At 37.7% G+C, this 27,821-nt stretch overlaps 1 protein-coding gene across 1 annotated transcript; it reads right to left on the bottom strand.

The window, feature by feature from the left end:
* Positions 1 to 4,289: 4,289 nt before the first annotated feature.
* lama3 (laminin, alpha 3) lies at positions 4,290 to 27,296 on the bottom strand. Its single transcript, XM_026198388.1, has 38 exons — positions 27,015 to 27,296; positions 20,940 to 21,053; positions 19,676 to 19,794; positions 19,428 to 19,508; positions 19,225 to 19,322; positions 18,395 to 18,436; positions 18,052 to 18,203; positions 17,845 to 17,955; positions 17,618 to 17,729; positions 17,352 to 17,513; positions 14,849 to 15,045; positions 14,611 to 14,727; positions 14,387 to 14,541; positions 14,171 to 14,312; positions 13,946 to 14,045; positions 13,519 to 13,635; positions 13,257 to 13,427; positions 12,950 to 13,101; positions 12,685 to 12,873; positions 12,446 to 12,594; positions 12,182 to 12,344; positions 11,897 to 12,024; positions 11,679 to 11,817; positions 11,487 to 11,588; positions 11,256 to 11,404; positions 11,000 to 11,114; positions 10,502 to 10,645; positions 10,255 to 10,385; positions 10,048 to 10,179; positions 9,823 to 9,970; positions 8,482 to 8,591; positions 8,234 to 8,411; positions 8,004 to 8,153; positions 7,750 to 7,912; positions 7,537 to 7,667; positions 5,077 to 5,167; positions 4,879 to 4,995; positions 4,290 to 4,793 (listed from the first exon to the last, which is right to left on the bottom strand). Exons 1-38 carry the CDS (start codon positions 27,195 to 27,197, stop codon positions 4,651 to 4,653), a joined length of 5,097 nt encoding a protein of 1,698 aa, XP_026054173.1. The 5' UTR covers positions 27,198 to 27,296; the 3' UTR covers positions 4,290 to 4,650.
* Between the last annotated feature and the right edge of the window lie 525 nt (positions 27,297 to 27,821).

Below are 27,821 nucleotides of genomic sequence, written 5' to 3'. Positions count from 1 at the left end.
CTTTAACTTTATACCTTTTATATTCTGATGATGTTTGCTAGATATAAAGGTACATTATTTTTATAAAAATATAGTGTGAGCGAACTCTGTCAAGCTGTCAGACCAGAGGGGAGACTCGTCGTATAGTCCTTTTACTTGCTTACTTTCCCAGTACACTAGTATTTTCCTCCCACATTGGCACCAGCAGACCAATAGGGATACTCGTGAAGACCTAAAAGTCGTACGAGTACGTTAAATAGGTACAGGTAGGTGAACTTTAAAACACTTGAAGTCTTCTTGTTTGTTTTATCAATTAAGCCGTACTAACTAGCATTTCCCTCCCGCAGTGGTGCTGACTGACCAGCTGGACCATTGCAAGGTAGACGGGAAGAGTCGTCGCAATAAAGAAGACCATTTTATATGTTTTGAGATGATATGCAAGATGGTTTAGATCCTACCTGTCCGTTCGCTACCATTTTGTTTACTTAAATGGGGAGTCATCTCATTTATCATCAGTAAAATATGGAGTGCCACAAGGATCCGTCCTAGGTCCCCTTTTATTTTCAATATACATGTTGCCCCTTGGTAATATTATTATAAAATACAGAATTAGCTTCCACAGTTATGCTGAAGATACTCCGCTATATATCTCAACGAGACCAGATGAAACCTCTAAATTATCTAAGCTAACAGAGTGTGTTAAAAATGTAAAAGATTGCATGACCAATAATTTTCTCCTATTAAATTCGGATAAGACAGAGATATTAATTATTGGACCAAAAAACACTACACAGAATCTTTTAGATTACAATCTGCAACTAGACGGATGTACTGTTACTTATGTTGTGTTATATTACACAGCAACTTGTCTTTTGAAAATCATATTTCCCATGTTACAAAAACTGCATTCTTCCATCTTAGAAACATTGCCAAGCTACAAAAAATGTTGTCTGTTTCTGATGCAGAAAAGCTAGTTCATGCATTCATGACCTCTAGACTGGACTATTGTAATGCACTTCTAGGTGGTTGTCCTGCTTCTTCAATAAACAAGCTACAGGTAGTCCAAAATGCAGCGGCTAGAGTCCTTACAAGGTCAAGAAAATATGATCATATTACTCCAATTTTACAGTCTCTGCACTGGCTACCTATTAAGTTCCGTATCAGTTACAAATTATCATTACTTACCTATAAAGTCCCTAAATGGTTTAGCTCCAGCATACCTAACTAGCCTTCTACCACGATACAATCCATCACGCTCCCTAAGGTCACAAAACACTGGACTTTTGGTAGCTCCTAGGACAGCAAAGTCCACTAAAGGAGGTAGAGCTTTTTCACATTTGGCTCCCAAACTCTGGAATAGCCTTCCTGATAAGGTTCGGGGTTCAGACACACTCTCTCTGTTTAAATCTAGATTAAACACGCATCTCTTTCGTCAAGCATTTGAATAATCTATCTTCAATTGTGAGTATAGTTGTATCTGATCAAATGTGCATTCTTATTCTTTAACTTGGGTTAAAATAATTAATTTTACTTTGTTGGAACAGCAGCTATGCTAATGATGTCTCGATTTGTTTCTATGTTTTACAACGGGATTTACATCATGTGGTAACTAGGGTTTACACAAGCTCCAGTCTGGATCCAGAACACCTGAGAAGAGATGATGCTGACCCTCAGAGGACCCCAGATGATGCCAACCCTGAATCAACAACAGAACTAACCAATATAGCTACAAGTGTGACTGAATCCTATATTAATTATTAATAACATTAATAATGTTCATCATCTGGCGGACTACGGCTTGTATACATTTTTCTACAAATCCTGTCATACAGTACGTGCACAAACTGACAGTCACCACTTATAAGCTATTACTAAATATTTTAGAAACATAATTTTCTGTGAAGTTGCTTTGTAACAATTTGTATTGTAAAAAGCGCTATACAAATAAACTTGAATCGAATTGAATTGAATTTAGAGATTCTGAGTTGAAGTCATTTTCTTCACATTGGAAATATTTTAACATGTAATTTAAAATGCATTAAGCACCAATTTTTTAGGTAAATAAAACATTATAATTTAAAGGTTTTTTTGCATATTAGCACATTAACTTTATCCAGAGGAATTAATAAAGAAATATAAATGGGGCCCAGTTCTGACCCACTGCGGTCCCACTAAAACCCCATAGGGCCATTTGTAGGTCTAGTGTAATCACCCATCTGGGCCACATAAGGGTTTTGTAAGTAGCCCACCTTGGCCCCGGTTATTAAAACCCATTTGGGACCCATGTGGGCCCCTCTAATGAACACCCACACGGGCCCCACTTGGAGCCCACTATGGAACCATCATGGGCCCCTATGGGTTAACACACATGGGGCCCAAGTGGAGCCAATGGACAAAAATGTACGGGTTCCATTTGGGTTGCCCATGCAGGGCCCAACTGACAGCCCACCAAAAACCCACATGGGGCCCACATGGAAATGCTGGCTGGTGTAAATATGTTAATGAGCCAAAAGGAGAAGCACAGACAACGAAATAATTTAAAGAATATTTTTTTATTTCCATACACATTTTTACATTTGAGGCTTCATTAACATTAATTCTAGCTACTGAGGTAATGTGCTTTCATTATGTATATTTGTACAAGTCTATCTTTAATGTCACTTTACAGTACAATTACTCAAAACAATCATAATTTGTAATTAATAATTTAGTGCTGGGCGGTTTGACCAAAAATGTATATACCGTTTTTGTTTTTTTGTTTTTTTCTAAATTATACCGGCTTTCCGGTTTAAGGCGATTTATTTTTTTCATGCATAATCAGGTGTACATTGCATTTTCTGCTGGTTGATATTCCAAGACGTGCTTGCGGTTAAGGTGCTGGAGCAAATTGCTCGTGTTGCCGCCTTTGGCGACAATTTTAGCCGACAGCACTTGCATAATATGGATATTATATATGCATAATATGCCTGCCGTGCATATGGAGTCATTGTGCTTTCACACAGGACGTGTTTGCAGTCCGCTACTGATCCACGTCAGTTTAGTCCACAAACACAACATTTGTTCATTGTTTTGATTTCATATCATGTAAAAAAAAAAAAAAGAAAAAAGATTGTATATTAAGCTGCTCAAGCAAGCGGTAAAACATTTAAACACAAGAATTAGCCTACTTTTCTTGTTAAATTTTTTTTAAATTAAAACACCACAGACAGAAACAGTCTCGTGCATTTTACATTTAAAGAGTAACTAAACCCTAAACCAGCTTTTTTTAGTTAATGATCTGTAAGAATGGGGCTTTATTAGTGCTGTTCATTGATTCGAGTATTTTTTTTGACATTTGAGTATAAAGTGTTTTTAATTCTACAATAAATGGTGTAAAAACGTGAGTGTTGCCCTCTTCAGGTTGAACAGTGGCTACTGCAGTTGATTTTTCCTATTGGATGTTGCAGTGGCAAGTGATGTATCCAGTTTCCAGCTCACCACGCCCCTAGGTATGAGCTACCACGCCCTTGGCAGTATAAAACCATCTTGTTCCGTCAAAATCACTGTAGTGAGTCAGGAGTTGGAATTGCGAGTATTGAAAGCGACCAGAATAGACTGTTATAGCATCTATTTAGCATAGCATTTATATACTTATTTAGATTATTTTGTGTAGCCTATATAGTTAATTAGCATAGTTGATAGTGTAATGTTAGTATTGTTAGAAGCATAGTTAGTTAGTAGCATAGTATTGCACCAGTTAGGATAGCTTCAAGTTGGCGTAGATTTATCTGTATTTAGTACAGTGGTCAGGATAGGTCGTAGGTGTAGTGTTGCTGGTGCAACAGCACTGCTGGACTGCATAGTTTTCCAGCAGACTTTAAAATTAGCTGCCAGTGGTTGCATGCACTTGGCCTGGAATACCGCGTGTTTTACACCTAGCCAAAAAACCCACGTGACTGTGTTTCCATGTCAATCCATGTTCATTTTTCCCGCAAACAATCCGCTTTCACTTTAATTCAGCGCCTGCAGCACAGCAAAAATAGACTCGGTACGTTAACAATTGCTGGACTGCTGCAGACAACGCACCGCAGCGTTATAACGTAACACCAGAGCACTGCTGTGTGTACCCTCACCACCTCTGTATCCGAAAACTGAAAAATGCTGCCTTCGGAGGTCGCATTCCAAGGTAGGAAGGCATCAAGGCACGTCTGAAATCAATGTCCGCTTCATTTCCTGTCTCCTGAGATGCCTTCATCTGGCCGAATTTGAAGGCAGCATAGATGTATCCTTCGCTGCCTTTGATATCCCACAATCCTGTGCATTCCATTCTGTGAGAGTTAAGCCAAAAAATAAACATGGCATCTGAAAGTTGCGGTCGGTGGTCAGTTTGTGTGTAAATGAATGTTTCTGAACAACGTTTTCCACTTTTTATGTAATTTCTAGCGAGAAATTAATATAGCAGTAATCAAATATCCACTCAGTTATCACCAAAGCTCTCTATATTTTACTGTAGATCAGTAAACCATTGCTCCGCCTCAGAAGACTGTCAGAAATCCGTTTCATGAGGTGCCTTTGGGCAAAAACTTGCTTACTGCAACATTGAACCGGTTTACCGCCCAGCACTAATTTGTATTTTGCAAACTGTTTAACTCCAGAATTGGTCTTCTGATCAGTACATGCGTTCTGTTTCCATTACTCCGCTTGGCACTCGTTGGTGTTTAAGGGGCCGAATATGCTCGTTATGTCTTCAAAAGTGACAGGATTTTGATCAAGCCACACGTTTCTCAAACACCCAACATAAGATGCTCGCATTTCCACTTCTTCGCTTCGATTCTCTGCATTAACACAGACAGAAATGTTAGTTCTGATGCCTTTCTTGAAAGAAAAGAGGCATTTTTGTTTCATCAACGCTGGCTTTACCTGAAATGCCACCGATGTAGATCGTTTCATGCAATGGAGGACGGTATACAGACTTTTGTTTCAGCTGTGTAGACACTTCATCCACTCTTAGCTTGATAGTTTTCTTCCATATGGACACTGAAATAAATGAAACCTCACATTTGCTGTAACAATTATATATAATCTACATTAATTAGAAAAAAAGCAGTAAAATTGTACCTGTCACATAGTGAAATGCATCACAGATAGGTCTTGTTGGGGTCAATGTGGTGTCATAGCGCTGCTGTCCATCGTACGCTGTTAACACCACCTATAAGTATATATCAAACAGATTGCATACTGTATGTGATACTGAACAGAGTTATAACATTGACGTCCAGTAACAGGCCTGAAATGTACTTAATGCAAGTATATTCATGCAAACATGATGCCAGATCAAGACCCTGATGTCTGTTAAGCCATCGGCGATGGATGATTGCATTGTATATCGGCCCAACCCTAGTTCCTGTTTTTTTGATGTTGTTTGTTTTTTACAATAAGTTGCAATAAATTTTAGTACTAAATTACCAATGAATCAAGATTTGTTCGTAAACCTGTTTGTATGCAGATTTCACGTACGCTTAGTGAATGAGACCCATCTTCTATATGCGCATCGATTCGTCGACCTGTTTTTATTTCTCTAAAAAGCGTTTACAAAACGTTTACCTTACGTGCGCTGAATATACGCGATGGCCGGATCAACATTTTGTCCAACGTTATATAACCAATCCAGGGGTTTTTCTGCATTGATCTTTTTTTTTGGCGGCTGTCAAAGCCTTATTTGATCTGTGAGTGATGTAGAATAGAATGACAGCTGCGCCTGACAGGGCGCATTCGAGAGAGAGCTCCGGCTGCGCACGCACTCACGGTCTTCAAACAACACGAGTGCTTCTTGCTCACGCTCTCCCTTGTGCACATTAATCAAAATCATTAAACATGATAGAAAAAGGGCGGAACGCCAAAGTTTCACGTGGAGCATTCGGAAAAAAAAAATTTCTCCATGACAGGCTGCTGGCTCCCACTGTTAATGTTTTTTTTTGTTTTTTGTTTTTTTGGAAAAGCACTCTCTGTATTAGCTTAAAGCCCTCAAGTTGGATAATCGGTTACTGTATTCTTTCAATTGCTCTAAACAAGTATTTTGGGTGACCTTTTTTTATTGAATGCTAGACATCAAGTTGTTGTTATTTTCATCTGAAAGAAGAACTTTTTTTCAGTAAGCTAGGCCCTATGTGTTCAGTAAGCTTGTTTCAGTAAGCTATGTGTTCTCAAGGCTTTTCTCGATGCATCGAAAAAAATAATCGCTAGATTAATAGTTTAAAAAATAATCGTTTATCCCAGCCCTAAATCTGAGAGCTTTCTGACCCTCCATAGACTGCAACACAACTACCACGGTCAAGGCCCAGAGAGGTATTAAGGAAGTCATTTAAACAATCCATATGACATCAGTGGTTCAACTATTTTTTTCTGCGTGTTCATTCCTCTGATTTAAAACAAGCATGTGTCGTGGTACTCTCATGAACATGCGTCAAAAATAAACACGGAAGAGAAGAAATTGTTCAATAAAGTCACTATTTTTGTTTTCTTTGCGCACAAAGTATCTGTAGCTTCATAAAATTGAACCACTGATGTCCTTATTACCTTCCTTCCTTCCTGGGCCTTGAATGTGGTATTTGCATTGCTGTCTACAGAGGGTCAGAAAACTCTCAGATTTAAAAAAAATATATATCTTAATTTGTGTTCTGAAGATCAATGAAGGTCTTACCGGTTTGGAACGACACGAGGGTGAGTTATTAAATCTTTCCCTGCCATTAACGAGATATTTCGTCATTTAGAGGACGTTTCCCTGCTCGTTTTTTCACTGTTGTAAACTTAGGGGGCACTATCTTCTGAGTACAAAACCTCCAGAGCAAAAACACACGAAAAGAATGGAAAAACTAGTGAAACATAGCGATCATCAGCAACAGACAGCATATTAATAAAAACTGCGTAATGTTATGGAGTAAAATTATGATTCTGTAAATGGTATATATCTTTGATGTAATTGATGGAAGCAGTTTACTGAATTTTTGCTTGGATAATCGTACTGAATATAAGCCAGATGTAGTTTAAAATAAAAAATAGATTTTTCAATTTTTTTGCTCAAAATGATACATTTATATGAAACATACCTATATTCAAGTGTTGATAATAAAGAATGCTTTTAGCTAGAATAAAACAGATTTTTTAAAATCTTTATTTTTGTGTATTGCAAATTAAAATATTCTTACAGCAAAATATACTGTAGGCCATAACATTTTTGTGAAAATCATCCAAATCGATGGCAGGGACTGGCAATTGTAAAAAAAAAAAAAAAATTAAGCTGGCGGGTAAAGAGAATTTTAATATTTGGGTAAACTATGCCTTTAATCCAACTGATTTATCAACGCAAAAGTAAGCTATTTCCTGACAATGCGGGAAAAGAATAAAGTAAAAAAGCACAACAGCATGTTTAGTATATACAGCACAAATGTATACTTGCTAAGCATTACTTGCATATCTTTTTATTTCTTTCAAATCCCGTTTTTACCAATAATATAGTCAAAATACAGTGTTGCATCTCAAAGTATGCTAAAAATATTCTTAAACCCTATATTCATTCACCTTTCCTTCCTTGAGAAAGAGAGTGAGTGTCTGTCCACGGTTATCGATTTTGTGGAAGACTAGGCCGGTGAGTTTCCTGGGTCGAAATTCAAAACTCAGGTTGTACGTAGAACCAAAGATAACGTAATTTTCTGCCAGACAAAAACATTTGATTTACTTTTTTCAATGTATTGTTCTGTCACTAAACACATGTAAAAACATAAAGGGCCAAACCTAACACCAAATGTGTGCCATTTCCAGCAAAGTAGGCCCCCTTCTCTGTCACGCCTTTGAAGCAGGGCGTAACCCCACGACTGACAGCTGGATCCACGAGGAGAACCTTAGAAACCCTGATGTCTTTAATGCATCCGATTATACTCTTCTGAGGCACTTTTTCCTGAGAAAAAAAAAAGTGTTATGCGACTTTAACAGAACAGAAGACTTGTGGTTAAGCTACACGTTGAAATAGGGAAGTTACACTTTCATACTTGGGTTTTGTGAAGCTTTTGAAATGTTCCGAGTCCCACATAGAGAGGAGACGGCAGATCATGTGTGAATCCTTTCACCGAATGTCCAGCGGGTGTGCGAACGCCATCCACCACTAGATGAAAGTTGTATTGCTTCCAGCTGAACTTGATCTGTACGCACAACATTAATTAAAACTTGGGATTTTGGAAACACAGTTATGGAAACACAACATTTTACTTTTGCTACATACATTGTGCCAATAACCATCATTTATCTTCTGAGAGGAGATTGTTTCATCTGCCCCAACAAAGAGTTTGACTTTTCCTTTATCCAAATATAAGATCACAAGAGAAACACCATATTTCTCTGAGACGTGGAGTAAAAGTCCTTCAGATGAATTGGTACGGACATTTAGGGAGAAATGCAGCCTGTAGGAAAAGAAAGATCTCGTAAGTGTACTATAAAATCGAGTATTAATATGTAATTTACACCATTTACCTGTTATTGAGCATCTCTGGATCTATTTTAAACTGCATTTGGCTGTTGGAACCAAGGTGGAAGGTGTTTTTGATGGACTTTGGGTTTCTACAGCCTTTTATAGATCTTCCCTTTTAAAAAAAGCAAAACATGGGACATTAAATTTGACATTTTAGTTCAAAATGACCAATGAATCACGATTTGTACACAGATATGTTTGTATGGGGATTTCACATTAGCTTAGTGAATGAGACCCACTGTCTTTCTTCTATGGCAACATTTATCTTGGTGACCTTTAGCAAGAAACTTCAACATGTTAAAGGGACAGTTCACCCCAAAATGAAAATTCTCTCATTAATTATTCACCCTCATGTCGTTTCAAACATGTAAGACCTTCATTCATCTTCAGAACACAAATTAAGATATTTTTGATGAAATCCGAGAGCTTTCTAACCCTCCATAGACAGCAACACAACTGATACATTCAAGACCCAGAAAGGTAGGACATCTTCAAAATAGTCCATGTGACAACAGTGGTTCAACCTTAACGTTAAAGCTATGAGAATACTTTTTGTGCGCAAAAAAAAAAAATTCAAACAATTTCTTCTCTTTTGTGTCAGTAGTCGAGTACCACGACACAAACTTGTGGTGCTGCTAATGCAGGAGCTGACATAGAAGGGAATGTACATCTCTCTTAGTTCATCATCTGTAGATTTTGTTTAGAGTAAGTAAGAGTAAGGCTGGGGAAAATTATTTTTACGAAGAAAATGTTTACGAAGACTGTTTTATGTGCGTGTGTCCACAAATTTAAGGAAGATCATTTTGAAAACTCTTTATTTATTCTTCTAACTGCATAAAATTACAGTTAAACAACTGATATCACATGGACTATTTTAATGAATAAAGTCCTTACTAACTTTCTTGGCCTTGAACATGGTAGTTGTGTTGCGGTCTATGGAGGGTCAGAAAGCTTTCAGATTATCAAAATATTTTAATTTGTGTTTTGAAGATGAACGAAAATCTTACAGGTTTGGAACGACATGAGGGTGAGTACTGACATAAAATTTCATTTTTGGGTGAACTATTTTATTTTTTTACACTTAAAATATGAATTTGTTTAATAATTTAAGTGCACAATAAACAACGTACACGCAAAAAACTTTTTAGTTTAGCTATAAAATACAATTTACACTAAAAATGCATTAGTGAAACCTCCATAAAAATTTACATTTGCCTCACATCTTCCATTTTGAGTGCTTTTCTCATTTGTGCAGATCATCTCTTTTCCTGATAATGTCACTAATCATATGTTTAGTGCATCCAAACTGCACCTTTAATACAGAGTTTGATCATGTGAAATACCGAATTGCTGTTGAATGTAATTCCAGTATGTCTTGCACGCCTCTTAGTAGGGTCCAGTCGGGGGGGCTCGGCTTTACACAATCCCAGAGATACATTTCCAGTCTGATTGAATCTGCTCAAGTCAGCCGGTATGTACTGGGTCTGTAGACTGAACCATAAGGCTATTATGAGTGGCTTATTCCTGTTATAAGTTATGATAACTCAAAGCAAATCATAACATCAAACCTCCGAATATACAGGTTCCTCAAACAGCCTTCAAATAAACCATCCCCTAAAATCAAATTTTCTCCAAGTTCAAGGAATGTGGATGGTGACAGGGGATCTGCAATATCGGTGTTGTCAACGTTTAGCTGCATCCTGATGGGAAGAGTTCAGCATGAAGTGTTGAAAAGCATCTTTGCTAGATATTCTCATATACATTTTTTATCTTACCTTGCTCCAGATTTGTAGGCTGTTATGTAATGCCATTTTCCAGTTTCGCTTTTGTATGTGGATGTTAATTTTTCCTTATTATCACGCATTTCAACATAGCCATCATTCAAGGACAGCAAAAACTCATTATTCTGAAAACCAAAGGAAAACATCAATAAATCTCAAATTTATATACATTTCAAATTAGAAGCATCAAAAACAATATAGCAAACTCAGACCCCTTTATATGGGAAAATAATCAACTAACCATTCCACCAGTCAGTATTAAGGATGAAACATTCTCCTGGGATATCTTAAATCCAAGTGAAACCATTGTCCCAGAGTCTGTATCGTTTACAGGAGGTGACAGAGAGAGAGAACTCCCAAATTTCAAAGCAGCCTCTCGGGAACCCTGAAAATAAGCAACCAGTAAGCGTTCAGATGAATTCTCTCCTGATACACAAACATCAAGTAATCCAGCAAAACTGTCTTACTGTTACGGCTGTTTATGCTGGTGTGGAAAGTAAGTGCACGAGGAGGGTATTAAATCAAAGAGGAGTTTAATAAACATCAATACTTTCAACAGAGGTAACATAGACAGTAACATAGATAATCGTGGACAGGGAGGAACTAAACACACAGGCATTTAAACACAAGTGAGATAATCTGGGGAATGGAGAACAGGTGGGGATTAATCAATCAATTAACTAAACAAGAAATGAGACAAAAATAGGGAAACAAAAAAGTCTATGAATGTAACACTTGCCAGTAAAAGATCTGGACAACCTTGGACGATTCCAACTTCCTCGATAAAGAAAGCAGCAACATCTACATTGACATTTTTGACACATCCTCTTAGTGGCGGAAGAACAATATTATATCTGGAGACAGAAAAATATAATATTATGAAAAAATATCTGGGTCACTTTTTTGGGGTATTTAGTCTGTCCTTAACGAGAATCATGCAAAGCTGAAGAAGTGCATTGATAATAAAAAAAAAACATAAAAGAGAATAAAAGTACTTTTCCCGGACTGCAGTTGGAACACCCCCGATGTAGGCCTCCTCAAAGAGCCCCTTGATGTTTCCAAAAAAAATGGTGATGCTGTCTGCAACAGTTATTGTTGCTGGTGTATTATCATTCAGAATCATTTTGATATTGATGAAGTTTCTCTATAGGAAGAATGTATTGAAATAGGAATATAATATGCAATAATATTTATTGAGAAAATAGTTACAGGAAATAATTACTTACTAGGGGAACTTTTTCTGTTGACTTTTCAAAAATTTTTATGTCATTTTTTTCCCCTTGCAAAACAATATAGCCTCCTTCTAATGTAACTAAGAAGTGCAAGTTCTGTAAGAAAAAAAAATATAATACTGAATTCAAACCTTCTGACATTAAGCATCAAGAAACTGTTTTGTTTTTTAATTGTTAAGTCTTTACCTCGTTTCCCATATAAAAAAGCACTGCATCCATTTGATGACTCCTAACTACGAACTTAATAAGAGCGTTGTAATGTAGTACAGCAACCTTTCCGTAACCTGTGCCATCGAAATAATCCCCCGGGATCTGGACTTTTCCCCTAGGGACGGAATATAGGAACAATGACTCTGAACTTTGAAGTCGAGATCAAGACCTCATCTGGAAGAAAAACAAGGTACCTTTGACACTTGTCGGTTTTCGTGATGTTGATGGCACGCTGAAAGTTGTACAAGCCAAGGATACAATCATTTAATGTAGAAAACTCGATACAACCCTTGTATCCTGGGTACCGTAGCTCTCTGGGTGGCTAAAAGGCCAGATTCAGAATATAGAGAGATAGGAAAACAATGTTTGAAAAAAATAAAATGAAAAAACAACCGTAAAAAAGCCTGAGAACTTTGAAGAAAGTATAGTCGAAAAAGTTGTTGGCCTTATTTCTCAACTCTTTTTGTTGACTTATTTACCTCAAAATCTTCTGGGTATCCTCCTACATATAAAACAACCTCATTGGGATCCAGATCAAGCAATCCATTCATGTCGTTAGGCTTATTAATCATAGGCGGCAGCCGGTTGGGTGCAGTTGAAGTGTAAAACTCTGTATATATGACCTGCGCATCTTGATAAACTCTGATTATGGAATTAAAGAAAAGCAAAAGAAAAAAAAAGTGGTTTTCAGAAATGCAAATGTATGTAATTGGTGGAGATCTACAATGGCAAATGGAGTTTACCTGCGGAAATCCACCCTATCCATAAAAGCTTTGGAATTGTCGGACTTGGTGATTTCGCTGGTTTTTATCTCATAAAAATTCCCACCCACTTTGTAGACACAAAACAGGACACCATCCTTCACAACCAGGCCAATGAAATCCCTCACTGTCTGTTGATTATGAGAACTACAAGTAAAACAGTGCACTGCTTAAAAAATTGATGCATCTCTAATAAATGAAGTAATCAAAGTCCTCCTCACTTGCTTATTTCCAAGATATAAAACAAACTGGTTGTTTTCACCCAGTTGGCGTCTACGTCTTCCATCGCCTCGAGATATTGGTTGGTGCAGAGAAAGATTGAGAGCAGTAAAGGTTCGGAAGTCTTCTAGGTCTTTAGGAGGTCGAAGTTCAATGTGAGCATCACCAGAAAACAAGATCGGCCCCCTGATCTAGAAACGAGAACATATGAGATCAACATCTGGAGGCGTCTGGAGAAACATCTCCTCTGCTTTCCTGAGAACTCACCCTGTTGGCCATGTCCCTGGTCTGTTCGATCAAGTCTTTGATTTTATGGATGCCCCTGGAGATGTTGGCTGAACTAGGCATGCGGGCGCTTTGGTTCATCACTTTGTTTAGTTTGTCAATCAGTGAAGGGAAAGACTGATCCAGTTCTGACACTGTAAAAGATTATGAGGATTTAGCGTTCAGTGACGTTCCTCCGAAACCAGGACAGAAACTTATATGCTCATACTTGGTTTGACAGACATCTTTGAACTCTGAATAATGTGCATTATATCAAGGTTTTTGGGAAAGAAGAATTGAGGAGACTGACATGTTTTGTTGACACCATCAAGTAAGTTGGTCAGGTTTGAATCTAGAGAGGAAATCTTGATTTTGTTAAGTTCCTCGCTGATGTTTTGCATTCTGGTTTTTGCATCGTCTGCTGTGGCATTCACATCTGCTGCACCTTCCTTGGCTTCGTTGATGAGAACATGAATATCATCTAAAAAATTAAACCACCCAAGTGTTCACCTGACAAGACCATGATGACATTTATTGTGGAAAAAAAGGTATGAGGGAAACGAGCTTCTCACCCCTTCTGATGTTCTTCATCCTCTCCAACAGATCTTGCAAGACTTGGTGCATGGAGTTCTGTTTGTCTTTGGCCATCTGGATCAGGTCCTTGTAAGCTTCACATTTTTGCGTGACATCTGCAGATGACAGTATTGTTATTAGACAACACAACATGCCTGTGAATTCTTGTGATTTCTAGTTGATTTTGTTAGGAAATGAGTTAGAATTTTAGCACTTCAGGTTCCTGAAGTCAGTAAACTCATCTACTCACTAGTCTGCTGTTATAGCCTCATTGTGAATGCACTCTTCCAGTTCTAACCTTTCTTTTTAAAATAAACACTAAAAGAGCTGTCAAAAGATAAATGGTGGTGGTGACGTTGAAGTCCTGCGACTGTGCACTATTGCTCTGGATGCTATTTTATGTCAATTAAATGTGACAGTGTTGACCTTCTAGCTGTATCTCCGCTTCCTTAGCCTTCTCTAGCAGAGTATTTGCAAAGTTTTTCAAATCATTGGCTCTATTTTGTAGATCTTGTCCTCGCACATCCTGGGACATGAAATTCAGAGAAAGAGAGTAAGTTTAACTCAATTCACTAAAACAATTGATTTTAGAGTTTCATTTTTACAAAATATTATTATATTTTAATATCGATCACCTATCATCACTTCTACCTCAAAAGCACGGTCTGCAACTTCTTTAGCGTGTTTGGCGGCAGCTTCCGCCTCCTTTATGGCATCAATGACGCTTGTGAATGCTTTGATGGCTTCGATTGCTTTCTGAACAGCGGTTGAATTGGAGATGCTCCGTATGAACCTTCAAGACACATTCAGTCATTAAAATGTCACGAAAAAAACAGGATAAAAAAACAGGATCTTTAGAGGACTTACATTTGAAAATCCATAGCCAGCTTCATAAGTTCCTGTACATGCTCCTCAGCCTGTCTCACAATTCCCGCTTTAGCAGTTGCATTGGCGAGCAGGTCAAGTTTTGCCTCTAGACTGTTTTTTGCTCCGTCAATCAAAGCTGCTAGATTACTAATTTCCTGGCAGAGAACGAAAGGTAAGTATCCAAACTGGTGAAAGTTTTACAAAAGAATATCATTACTTGTCACCTTTGTTAGGTAAGCCATCATTTTCTGGAAATCCGAAGTCTCTTTTAGTGTCTCTCTGGTCATGTTCACATTGGCCATGATATTTTCTTGATTTTTACTAAATTTCTCGAACTGTTCCTGTTGAACAGTCAATCAATGAAGGTGTGAACAAATAAAGAATCTTATACAGCAGTGGCTTTCAAAGATGGCCAATAAAGTTCTTCATGTCAGCATCTTTTACATATTATTATTTGATTACCAAAATATTTCTTAGTTGTTCCTCGTTGAATTTATTCACATCATTGGCCTTGATCACATCACGCTGTGCATCTGTGAGTGCCTCTTTTATATCTTTAAGATCTTCTGCCTGATCAATTAGTTTTTGTCTAATACGATCAGCCACTTCCAAGGAGCCATTCACAGGAACCATCAGGTCATTCAAGATGAGGTTAAGTACTGTAAGAGAAACAAGCACACTTGAAACCATGAAGGAGTTTGTTTACTACTAAGGTTCCTAAAACAAAATCCTAATTTCAGTTATATGTCTATGTATTCTGTGGGTGATTTGCTGTGATGTTCGGGTATCCAGTGAAACACAGGGAACGAGAGATCCAATAGCAGTAATGTTTATTAGGGTAATCCAAATCGTAATCCAACAAACCAGGGTCAAACCAGAATCTATCCAAACAAACAAACAAGGAAGGAACAGGAAAGGGAACAGGAACGGGAACTTGGAATACAAGGAACTCGGAATACGAGAGGACTGGGTACGGACGGAAGGAAGGACTCCATGCAGACAACAGGAAAAGACTGGTTAATATGGGGAGGCTAAAGACTAATAAATGAATGCACCTGATGCAATTAACAGGAGTGCAATTACTGTGATTAAGGGACAAGGCTAGTGGGAATTGTAGTGCCTAATTGTAGTGCCTGTACACGAACCCAAGAAGAGACCAGGAGGGAGGTGGAGTGGCGGAGGACCAGGGGGAGGGACGGAGGGCCAGGTAAAATGGGGAAACAGAGACGAGAGGACCAGGTAAAATGGGGAAACAGAGACAAGAAGTGCAAACACAAAAACAAGGAGCCCAGGAGGGAGATGGACCGGCGGATGATCAGGGGGAGGGCCAGGTCTTTAGAGGGAAACAGAGAGAAAGACAAAGACAAGGAATCCAGGAGAGAGGTGGACCGGCAGAGGATCAGGGGGAGGGATGGAGGGCCAGGTCCATAGATGGAAACAGACAGAAGAGGAGCAAAAACAACAAAAAACAAAGCAACAACAAAACACAAGTCCAGTGGGCTTGCAGTAATTCTTGTGCTGTGGCACTGGGCTGGCAGCCATCTTGCGTCTTGATGCTGGCCTGGCGGCCATCTTGCATTGTGGCGCTGGGCTGGCGACCACCTTGTTCTGTGATGTTGGGCTCGAGTCCATCTTGCCTTGTGGCGCTGGGCTGGCAGCCATCTTGTGCAGTGGCGCTGGACTTGCTGCCATCATGGGCAGCGGCGCTGGGCCAGCGGCCATTCTGCGCAGCGGCACTGGGCTGGCGGCCATCTTGTGCAGCGGCGCTGGCTCGGCAGACGTCCGCCTCCTCTCCCCTCTCCGTCCGCAATGGTGAGACGGCGGCTCCGATCCGTCCCTCACGAGCCCAGGGTCGAAGGGGGTCCATGGTGGAGAGCGATGCCGGACCTCCACTCGACCATTCACTCCTCTGCGACATCCCCACGGAAAACGACCAGGCGGGTTCCCTCAAAACCACTCTTTCTATCCCGCTCGGTGGCTGGGGAGGAAACATTAAAAACATACTGCTGGATCTTAGTTGATGGAGTCCTTCTGTGACGTTCGGGTATCCAGTGAAACACAGGGAACGAGAGATCCAATAGCAGTAATGTTTATTAGGGTAATCCAAATCGTAATCCAACAAACCAGGGTCAAACCAGAATCTATCCAAACAAACAAACAAGCAAGGAACAGGAAAGGGAACAGGGACGGAAACAGGAACGGGAACTCGGAATACAAGGAACTCGGAAGACAAGAGGACTGGGTATGGACGGTAGGAAGGAAACGGAAGGAAGGACTCCATGCAGACAACAGGAAAAGACTGGTTAATATAGGGAGGCTAATGACTAATAAGATAATGCACCTGATGCAATTAACAGGAGTGCAATTACTGTGATGAAGGGACAAGGCTAGTGGGAATTGTAGTGCCTACGGTGAGGTGCCTAAGGGGAAGTGAGACCACTAGTGGACACCCAGGGAAACAGAGACCAGACGGCATAACATTTTCTGACGAGGTGCACATAAAAGAACACAGTTGCAACATCTCATTTCCATAATGACCAGCACAATCTACTCCAAGCAGCACAAATTCCCGCCTGCTTACAGACATGCTTTTTTTGGAGGGCGTTAAATAATGCTGCAAATATCAGTGAACTGACGAGAGCAAATCTTATCAAATTGCGTTCTGTGATTTGCGTCTATTCCCAATAAATTCAATAAAGCGAGTCGCAAAAATAATTGTCTCCATGCCTTTTCATTGTTAATTTCCCACTGTGTGTCTTCAGTAAATCATAACACTGTTTTTTTTTAACACCAAATGAGGGTGTGTATTGGTAAATCTTGCCCAGTATCAGCTACTCAAGGTCTTCCATTGGAAACTTCATGCTGCTGTGTTGGGAAAAGTTGGAGATAAACTCTGCAGGATGTTAGGCCTCCAAGATTATGCACCCATGTTTTAATTGATCTGATTCAGAAGCAATTGACCCACATGTTTGTGCTTTTCTGAGCTCCTCGTTAGCCAGTTCTCTCTGAACCCTACAGCTTTGTCTTCGCATCTTCTCCAGCATCGATCGGGCTTCTTTTATCATCCTGGTGGCCCCTTCTGTGTTCCCGCCCGTTTGGTTGGATCGCTTCAACTCTTCCAAAAACTCTATGTGGGTCAAGATGGAAAATTGCAACTGGTGAGCAAGATGAAGAAAGACATTTTCAAGAAGAAATTGGCTTTAAAATCTCAGCCGGATCTAGTGGGTTCACCTTGTATCTTTTGTAAAAGTTTCACACTCTCAGATCGTAGGTTGTCCCCTCTTTGATAGGTTTGGTCCAGAGTCTTTAACAACTGTATTGCAGTACAGAACATCTCAAGTGCCTATAGGAACAAACAAGTTGTTTCTGTACTTCTAGGTCAGGTAATAAAGACAATGGAATTTAGGCTCTCTTTTATGGACTACATAAAGATAAACCACCATAAACAATAATGGTACCTTGTTCCTGAGAAAAGTGAGGTCATCTATGATGCTTTTAAGATCAGATTCAAGCTCCAAAACCTTTGGTTTCAATGCGAAGACAGATCGACTGTACTTATGGACCAAAACCTAAACATGCAAAATAAAAATAAAAAATGGTGTGTTGAAATACTTGGTGTTTTAATGTAATTCCAAAGTGTTGGTGTCAAAGATTCTGGTAGGCACCTTAGTGCCAGCAATGGCATCTTCAAGTTTTTTCAGCTCTGTGAGTGAAGTAGCATTTCGAGTATAAAGCTCGAGTTGAGTCTTCAGTTTGGAGAACTCATCATCCATCGCATTAAGATCATCCATTAAGTTAATGATGCAGGCATCGCACTCTAACAGGAAAAAGACCGGAGTAAGTCTATCTTAATCAACCCCATCATTCATTGTCACATTGCCTATGAATGAATATCACAGGATTACTGAAATATTCAAACAACCCCGAGCCCCCATGCAGAAATATATAGGCCCACAATATAATGAAATATTTTCCACACAACTTTTAAGAATCTTTTGAGGAACAAACCGAGGCAGTTGTCCGTATTCGGGTCGTCGGCCTCATAACAATCTATGAGAACAAAGAACACAGATGTTTGCACTGTAATATAACACTTTGAATATTAGCATCCACATTAATTAAAATATTTAATTTTTTATCCAATCTAAAATGTATATTATTATTATGTAAATTAGGAGTCACATTCTGAGTTTGTGTGTGCTTGTTTGGTTCTGTTTAATTTATATAGGTACTAATTAACAGAGTACTTTTTATAATATTTCTATAAACAGGAGTTTTTCCATCTTCCATTAAAAAAACAAAAAAAATCTCAGTCCACGTGAACATGCAAAAACATGCTATGATGCACTGTCAAGAGCCTGCCAAGCCAATAGGTGGCAATATAATCTCAACCACAAACCCATGTTGGCCAATCAGAAGCCTGAAAATGTTTCCAGTAGGTCAAAATAACAACACTGGTTCCAACGTCACAAGCCAAACTCTCCAGTTTCACTGTCTACACAATAACACTGCCACCAGAGTTTTTGATAATCTTCACCCTGGCACGCATTTTCAAAAATGTTCAGTTTCAGAGACCTGATGCTGAGTTTACGTGTGGACGAATGTCCAAACAATGTAGAAAAAGCTGCGGTTTTGAAAATACCCACTAATGCCTTAGTTCTTGTTTGTTTGCTCTAAGTCTTCAGTTTCTCCTTAGTCAGGGTCTGGTTTTGAAGGTCATCGTCTAATAGTAATGTAGAAGTATTCATCCTGTGATCTACAGCGTTAAATAAAGGACTGTGGATTTTTGCATCTTCTTCATCAAATGGCTATCTCTGAACTATGTCTTTGACACTTACCACCTGTTAGCGGGTTACATACATAACCGTGGTCACAGTCACACTGCTGACAACTTCCTCTTTTCACTAAAGGATTGCCATAGTATCCAGGCGCACACCTAAAAGGAGTGAATCTCGTAAAAACATTCATACAAACTTTTGTGTTTTAATGAAATTATTTAAATCACATATAAACTGTTTTATTTTTTATTTTTTAAAGACACCTTTCACATCGAACTCCTGCGTAACCAGGTTTGCACAAACACGCAAACTCATCTCCAACCCTGAGACATCCCACTGCAAAACTGCACAAATATGAATAAACTATTTAAATTAATAAAAAAGCAATAAAATAAGCAATACAAATTTAATTAATAAAATTAATTCATAAGTGAATTAACTTATGTTTTTCTGCTTTAACAAAGCGAAGCTGTCACGTATGTATTTTATTTAATGAATGGAGACGTCATACCTGTTAGAGGGGTCTGCTAAGGGACACGGACAGATACGACATGTTCTCATAACAGCACTGCCGTAATATCCCTCCATGCAACGCTCACAGTGATCGCCGGCTGTATTACACTGACAGTTCTGCAAACACAGCGTCATTTCAGCGTGACAACACACAAAAAGAACTGAGCACAAAACAATAAAGTGGAGATGCATTAATCATAAAAGTTGACATTATTGATGCTACCATATGATTAAATCAATATGATCACAAATATGGTCTTAATGACATGTTAATTGTAAACAGATTAACAACCTACAAATAATATCTACAATTTATAATATTTAAAATATATAAAAATATATAATATAAAAACAAATAAATATACAGTAAAATATTGTATAATATATCTATTTATTGTTTTTATAATTTATTTGTATATTTCATAATATGTGGCTGGATGAAAATTGCTCTACACACCTGGACGAAATTGCTTTTATTTGACATTCTTGGTCATAATCTGTGAAACATCTTTTCATGTTCAAGTGACATATAGTAACAAAAAATGAAGGGCATATAATAACAAAGATTAAAATGACAGTAAAAGACTGTAAAAATGCTACAGCAAAAACCTATTACCTGGTTAACTGTAAGTTCCCCTACTATATACGGTAAAAGACTGTATTGGACATTACATGTAATACTGTTTTTGGAAGTGAAAAACTATGTATAATTTACAGTTAATTACCATAAATTGACATTCCCGGAATTCCCTGCATTACATTTTACATTTTATGTTTTTTGTTAAAAAAAAATTGTTCTTGTTGTTTTTTCTTAATTTGAATTTTTTTTATCAGTTTCGTTCATTTGAGTTGTCTTATGTTGTTAAATTAATGTGTATTGCATTTTCAGTTTCACGTAAGTTACCATGATGGTGTTTAGTGTTTGTGTGAATGGCACTGTGCATCTTCTGTATATGTTAGTATTTAGAAGCTTCCTGTGATTGGCTCAGGTTCATCATGTGATTTTCTCATCACCACCTGCTTTTGGTGCATATCAGTGTATTATAAAGGTACAACACAGATTTCAGTACTTCCATAGGTTGGTATATTAACATAATATTTGATCATAAAATGTTGCTACCACATTTTTTTGGGTAAAATTCTTGTTTTTTACGGCAACCACAGCTGCCTTTTATTTACTGTACATTTTACAGATTATTTTTACAGTGATCTTTCTAAAAATAAAGTTATTTATGTTTACATTTAAAATATAAATATTTTACCAAACATTTTCCAGTATGTGGGTCGCAGTCATTGGACAGGCCATTGCAGTTACACCGCACACACCGTCCATTATGTGGTCCACTTCGCTCCCTGTAATAACCACGATCACAGTCCTGTAATGGTGCAAATGCAGACAAAAGCATCATATGAGATAAACAAACATGTGCAGACATGTTGGAAAACCTTACAATGGTATACTTTGTATACTTTGTATACATCCCTGTTCTTTAATTAAAGGTCAGTATCCTCCATTCCATAATTTTGACCCACCAACTGTTCAAGAAGTTCGTAATATTATTTTATCACTTAAAAATGCAGCCCATGGTCATGATGGCATTAAAAGTCTTCTTATTAAAGAGACAGTTGACTATATTATTAAACCTCTCACTCATATTCTCTCATTGTCTTTGAAAACTGGAATTGTCCCTCGGGATTTGAAAGTTGCTAGGGTTATACCAATTTTTAAGACCGGTGACCCCAAGGAATTTGGTAATTATAGGCCAATATCAATTCTCCCATGTATATCGAAAATCTTGGAAAGACTTGTCTTCTCTAGATTATTAAATCACCTGGATGCCAATAATATTTTATATAAACATCAATATGGTTTTCGGAAGCGACACTCCACTGAGCATGCCCTCATTCAACTTGTGAACTATATCTCTTCAGCTCTTGACAATAAATAATTTGCTCTTGGAGTCTTCCTGGACCTGAGTAAGGCATTCGATACGGTCAATCACAACATTTTGATTGCTAAACTTAGTAGATATGGAGTGGAGGATGTTGCCTTGAGATGGTTTAGAAGCTACTTAGCTAATAGAGAGCAATATGTATACCTGGAAGGCTATACCTCCATGAAGTCACAAATTATGATTGGGGTTCCACAAGGATCAATTTTGGGGCCTCTTCTATTCTTAATTTATATTAATGATATGGCCACGATTTGTACCAAACTCCTTCCAGTACTATTTGCAGATGATACAAATCTTGTAGCTTCTCACCAAGACTTTAATATTTTAATCAAAACGGTCAATGAGGAACTATCTTCCATTGTGGAATGGTTTCAATGGAATAAACTTACTCTCAATATAAAAAAATGCAACTTTATGATTTTTTGTAATACTAACAAACATTATCCTATAGAATTATCTAAAATCTTTATTAATAACACTCAAATCGAATTGGTTCAGCATACCAAGTTTTTGGGAGTCATTATAGATAGTGGTCTTAAATGGTCTAACCATATTAACTTCGTATCTAAGAGGTCAGCTAAAATGTTGGGTATATTGAGGAGGGTTTGTCCTTTAGTTCATTCCTCAGCTTTTTTAACCTTATATTATAGCTTTTTGTTTCCATTCATTAATTATTGCAATATTGTCTGGGCAGCTACCTATCCTACTTATCTGAAGAAATTAATAGTCATACAGAAGAAATATCTTAGACTTATTTCTCATTCAAATAGATATGCTCCCTCGGCACCCCTTTACAATAAATTTAAAATTCTCCCTATTGATAAGGTAAATATTTATCAAACATGTATATTTATGCATAAGTCTATATATAGGAAACAAGATCTACCAGACTCCTTTCAGAGTTTGTTTATCCCTATTTCACATGTACACTCATTTCAAACTAGACATAGCAATAATACTTTTGTCTTACCTTACACATGAACTACAAGACATCAATTTAATATTTCTTTTAGAGGTCCTAAGCTCTGGAGTGAGTTAAGCCCATCGTTGCGATCAATGTCCTCTTATTCGGTTTTCAAAAAGCATCTGAAGAGACTTCTATTGCTAGCCTGATGCTTTTATGTAGTCCTTTCCAGGTAGTGCTTGCTTTTTTTTGTTTTTCTATTGTATTTTTATCTAGACTTGCTAGATAAAATCTTTTATGTTATTGAACTATTGTTTTGTATTGTTGTTTTGTTGTTGTTGTTTTTTGCTTATGCTCTTGCTTTGTTTCGTTTGTTGTTTGTTTTGTTTTGTTTGAGTGTTTAGTCTGCATGTCTCATGAGTTAATATGAACAGGAGTGGAACTCTGTACAAGCCTAGAGTGGCTTCGTTCCCTCCTTGCATAGTTTTGTACTTGTACTAAACATGTGCTAAACAAATAAACTAAAACTTTTGGATAAAACACAGAATGTTAATGACCCTTTGGCAAGGCAAGGCAAGGAAAGTTTATTTATATAGCACATTTCATACACAATGGTAATCCAAATGCTTTACATAAATTAAAGTAAAATAATAACAAGAATAAAACAAGCAATTTTAAAACTTAAAAAATTTACTTATTTTAAATTATTTTAAAACAGTTAGAAAATGATTTTACATAATAAAAAAAAAACATTGAAAATATAGTGCAATCAGTTCAGACATTCCACAGTGCTCATTCAATAAATGCACAGCTAAATAGATGAGTTTTAAGTCTAGATATAAATGTGACTAGTCTATTAGCACATCTGATCTCTTCTGGAAGCTGAATCCAACTGCGGGCGGCATGGTAACTAAAGGCGGACTCCCCTTGTTTTGTGTGAACCCTTGGTATTTCTAACTGACTTGATCCTAACGATCTGAGTGGTCTGTTAGGCTTATATTCAATGAGCATATCTGCAATATATTTCAGTACTACGTCATTGGGTGATTTATTAATGGGTAAAAGTACTTCAAAATCAATCCTAAATGTAACTGGAAGCCAGTGTAAGGACCTGAGGACTGGTGTGATATGCTCAGATTTTCTGGTTCTAGTCAGAATCCTGGCAGCAGCGTTCTGGATGAGCTGCAGCTGTCTAATGGTCTTTTTGGGAAGGCCGGTGAGGAGACCATTAAAATAGTCCACCCTGCTGGTGATGAAGGCATGAACAAGTTTCTCCAAGTCTTGGTTGGAAAGAAAACATCTAATTCTTGCAATGTTTTTTAAATGATAGTATGCTGATTTAGTTACTGCTTTGACATGACTACTGAAACAAAGATCTGTCTCCAGAATCACACAAAGATTCCTGACTTGATTTTTAGTTGTTTGACCCCTAGAGTCAAGGTATGCATTCACCTTGAAAACGTCATCTTTGTTTCCAAATGCAATGACTTCAGTTTTTTCCTTGTTTAACTGAAGAAAGTTCTGGCACATCTGACTATTAATTTCATCAATACATTGGCACATGGAGTCAATGGGGCTGTAGTCATTTGGAGATAAGGCTAGGTAAATCTGGGTATCATCAGCATAGCTGTGATAGGCAATTTGGTTCTTTCTCATTATTTTACTTAGTGGGAGCATATACAGGCTAAACAAGAGCGGTGCCAGAATTGAGCCTTGTGGGACTCCGCATGTCATGGACGTCCACTTAGACTTATGCTCTCCTAGACTCACATAATAGCCTCTCCCTTCTAAGTATGACCTGAACCATTTGAGTACCATCCCAAAAAAGCCCAACCTAGTTTTCCAGTCTCTCTAGTAGTATGTTATGATCGACATTGTCGAATGCAGCACTGAGATCTAGCAATACAAGCACCGATATTTTGCCAGAGTCACAATTTAAGGGAAAATCATTTATTATCTTAATGAGTGCTGTCTCTGTGCTGTGATGCGGTCGAAAACCAGATTGAAAATTGTCCAGGTATCAATTTGAGATTAAGTATTTGTTCACCTTTTCTATAATTTTGCCTAAAAAAGGAAGATTAGATATTGGTCTAAAATTGCTCAAAATTGTGTTATCAAGATTGCTCTTTTTCAGGAGGGGCTTAACAACTGCAGTTTTTAAGGAAATGTTTGGAAATGGCCCAGAAAGAAATGAGGCATTCACCACTTCTAAAAGATCTGCTTCTAAGCAGTTAAGCACACTTTTGAAAAAAGATGTGGGAAGTGTGTCAAGATAGCAGGTTGACGATTTTCATAGTTCTGCACTATGTCTTCCAGAATTTTGCTATCAATTGCTTCAAAAATAGACATAGTATCACTGGCTTTATACGTTAAAACTCTTTTGTAGCCGCCCACGCGTAGGTGTACCTCTCACCAAAAGAGTTTTGATGTATAGAGCCAGTGATGCAATAAAGTCTTTTTAACTTTTCACTATAATTCGAGTGCCCTGGAGTTCTTGTCTTAAATATATACTATCCCATACAATCAAAGAGCACCAAGATTTCATACCCATGCAGCACTTCTTGATGCATTCAGTGCTTTGTAGACATAGTATATTTTTGATATTGTGGCCTAATCTGTCTGACCTCTGCATAACTTGAGGATGTGCTAATCGCCTTCCTGATATTGATGATCTTCTCAGAAAAGAAGGATGCAAACTCAATGCATTTGCTGTCTGAGAGCATTTCAATGGGAATCTGATTTGGGGGGGTTTGTCAGTCTCTCAACAGTGGCAAAAAGAGTACGAGTGTTGTTTAAATTACTTTATTATAAAATTATAAGGTTGTTTTCTTACTGACTATTATTGGAGCAAAATCATCAATAACATTCTTAACTTGAGTTAAAGGAATCAAGGAGAATAATAACTGAGTCTGCAGAAATTCTTGGTGTTAAAAAGCCTCCATAAATAGTACACTTGTGTTCTCGTTAATGCATCTCCTTCTGACAGAGACCGATCTAGATTTAGTTAGAGGTGCTCCGATCACGATCGGCCGATCGTTATGCGTATCTCGTCAGTAAAGCCGGTTTTCTAATCAGCGGTTAATTCCATCAGGTGCGTGATTTCACATAGAGTAGCTGTTAATACACAGAGCCGTTGTTAATAGAGAAGATGCGCAAATCACGTTAATTTTCAGCGTTTATTGGCCCATCTTCTCAGTTAACAACGGCTCTGTGTAGTAACAGCTGTTCTATGTGAAATCACACACCTGATGGAATTAACCGCTGATTAGAAAACCGGCTTTACTGACGAGATGCGCATTAACGATCGGCCGATCGTGATCGGAGCACCCCTAGATTTAGTTGTAGCAAAGATCAATATATCAAAGAAAATACAGAAGTGATCAGATAGTGCTATGTCCTTAATAACAATGGATGAAATGTTTAGACCCCTACTGATGATTAAGTCTAGAGTGTGTCCACCTTTGTGTGTGAGTCCATTCACATGCTGAGTCAAGTCAAAAGTGCTTAGGACCGTTATCATTGCTTTTGTAGTTTTGTTTTCTGCATTGTCTATGTGAATATTAAAATCACCTGCAATAGCAAAACAGTCAAACTCTTAGGAAATCATTGATAACATTTCTGTGACCTCTTCAACAAAGGCTGGAGAGTATTTGGGAGACCTGTAAATAATAATAAACAGAATGCGTGGGGCACCTTTCAGCACAATCCCTAGATATTCAAAAGACAAGTACTGACCAAATGACACTTGCTTGCATTGATAGACATCTTTAAATAGAGCAGCTACACCCCCACCTCTCCTAACAGTCCTGCAGACACTCATGTAAGTGAAGTTAGGAGGGGCTGCTTCATTTAGGATTGTTGTATTGCAACACCTACATGCTGCGAACCTGGACTTTAACCCTGAAGGTGTGATATTACTTCCCATAATTGACATAAAAAGACAGGCCACTGCAACAACTTCAATGTTTGCTTATATATATATATATATATATATATATATATATATATATATATATATATATATATATATATAAAATGAGGATTAATTTCTTCACTTTCTGCGGTTTATGCTAGCAACATGTCCGTGAATTCAAGCTAAGTCTGTTATCTGAAATACCTTCACAAGAGAACCGTGTTTGAACTTGTTTTGCCTGGGGGTCCTAAATTTCCATTCATGTATGGTCTACTTTGGAATGTTCCATCTGCGAGTCTTTTCTGTTCAAAAATTATTCCGTCATTCTCTTACGTCATTGCGTGTCACATATTTCTGTTAATAGTTTTATTGAAAATTTTTATTTATATACATATTCAAAAGAGACGATAAGTTGGCGAGCTGTTACTTAGGTTTAATACGTTTGAAGGACACGAATCAGTAAGAAATGGACCAAATAGGAACAAAATAACACTGCTGAAAGACTGGTTTAAGACTTTTTTTGTTATTTCTTTGCATAAAGTAATTTTTACAACAACAATCTTACCTTAATGTGTGTTGAATCACAATACTTTCTGAAAATACGCCCCCATGACTGTTGATGGCTGTGTTTTTGGACTTGAATATCATTGTCCCATAAATCATCTGCAGATACCCATAGATCCAGACAGGACAGCAGCAGTACTCCAGTCCACAGCATTTGGACTCCCAGGAACAAGAACTTAGCCATTTATAAATGTGCGTGCCATTTACTGCAACACCACGCTCCTACAACAACAACCTACGTTCACTCCTTACAAAGTTCAACAATCACTTTTCTTCCTGTTTCTCTCTCCAGGTGTGTGATAGCGGTGTGTACAGAGGAGAGGTAGGGCAGTTTACACATGCTGACTACACTAATAGAAATATCAAGGAATGTCTGTGACTTCACAAATAATTAACTTTAAATGTCTCAGCAGTGGGCATGCAGTGAAAGAATTTGCACAGTGGGAAAAAACAGAATCTGATAAAGCATGCCTTAAAAAGGACGGCAAAAATATATCATTTCATATATATATATATATATATATGTATGTATATATATATGTATATATATATATATATGAAATGATGCTATTATGTTATGACTTTTTACATATATTAATAATATTATTATTTCTTTTAATAGTAATTGACGGCCCACCTGCAATACAATCACGACCCACAGGTTTCAACTGACAGGTTGAAAACCACTGTTCTAGAGAATGGTTGGATGGATTACAATATATTATACAATTATATTTTTATTGTTAATTTTAAAAGGTTTTTTTTTTTTTACATTTGCATTTTTAACTCAACATTTTTACACTCTTTT

Source organism: Carassius auratus, chromosome 22 (genome assembly GCF_003368295.1).
Source record: "Carassius auratus strain Wakin chromosome 22, ASM336829v1, whole genome shotgun sequence".
Classification (NCBI taxonomy): Eukaryota; Metazoa; Chordata; class Actinopteri; order Cypriniformes; family Cyprinidae; genus Carassius; species Carassius auratus.
This window is presented reverse-complemented; position numbering and strand designations above follow the sequence as displayed.

Bases quoted from the DNA above. Each gene is read 5' to 3' on its own strand.
- lama3 (XM_026198388.1), bottom strand. From the start codon at position 27,197: ATGGCTAAGTTCTTGTTCCTGGGAGTCCAAATGCTGTGGACTGGAGTA. The intron at 19,795-20,939 runs GTAAAATATTTA...CTGTGTTTGCAG, and splicing joins CACATACTGGAAAATGTTTG to AACTGTCAGTGTAATACAGC. The intron at 14,046-14,170 runs GTAGAAGTGATG...TTCATGTCCCAG, and splicing joins TTGCAGACCGTGCTTTTGAG to GATGTGCGAGGACAAGATCT.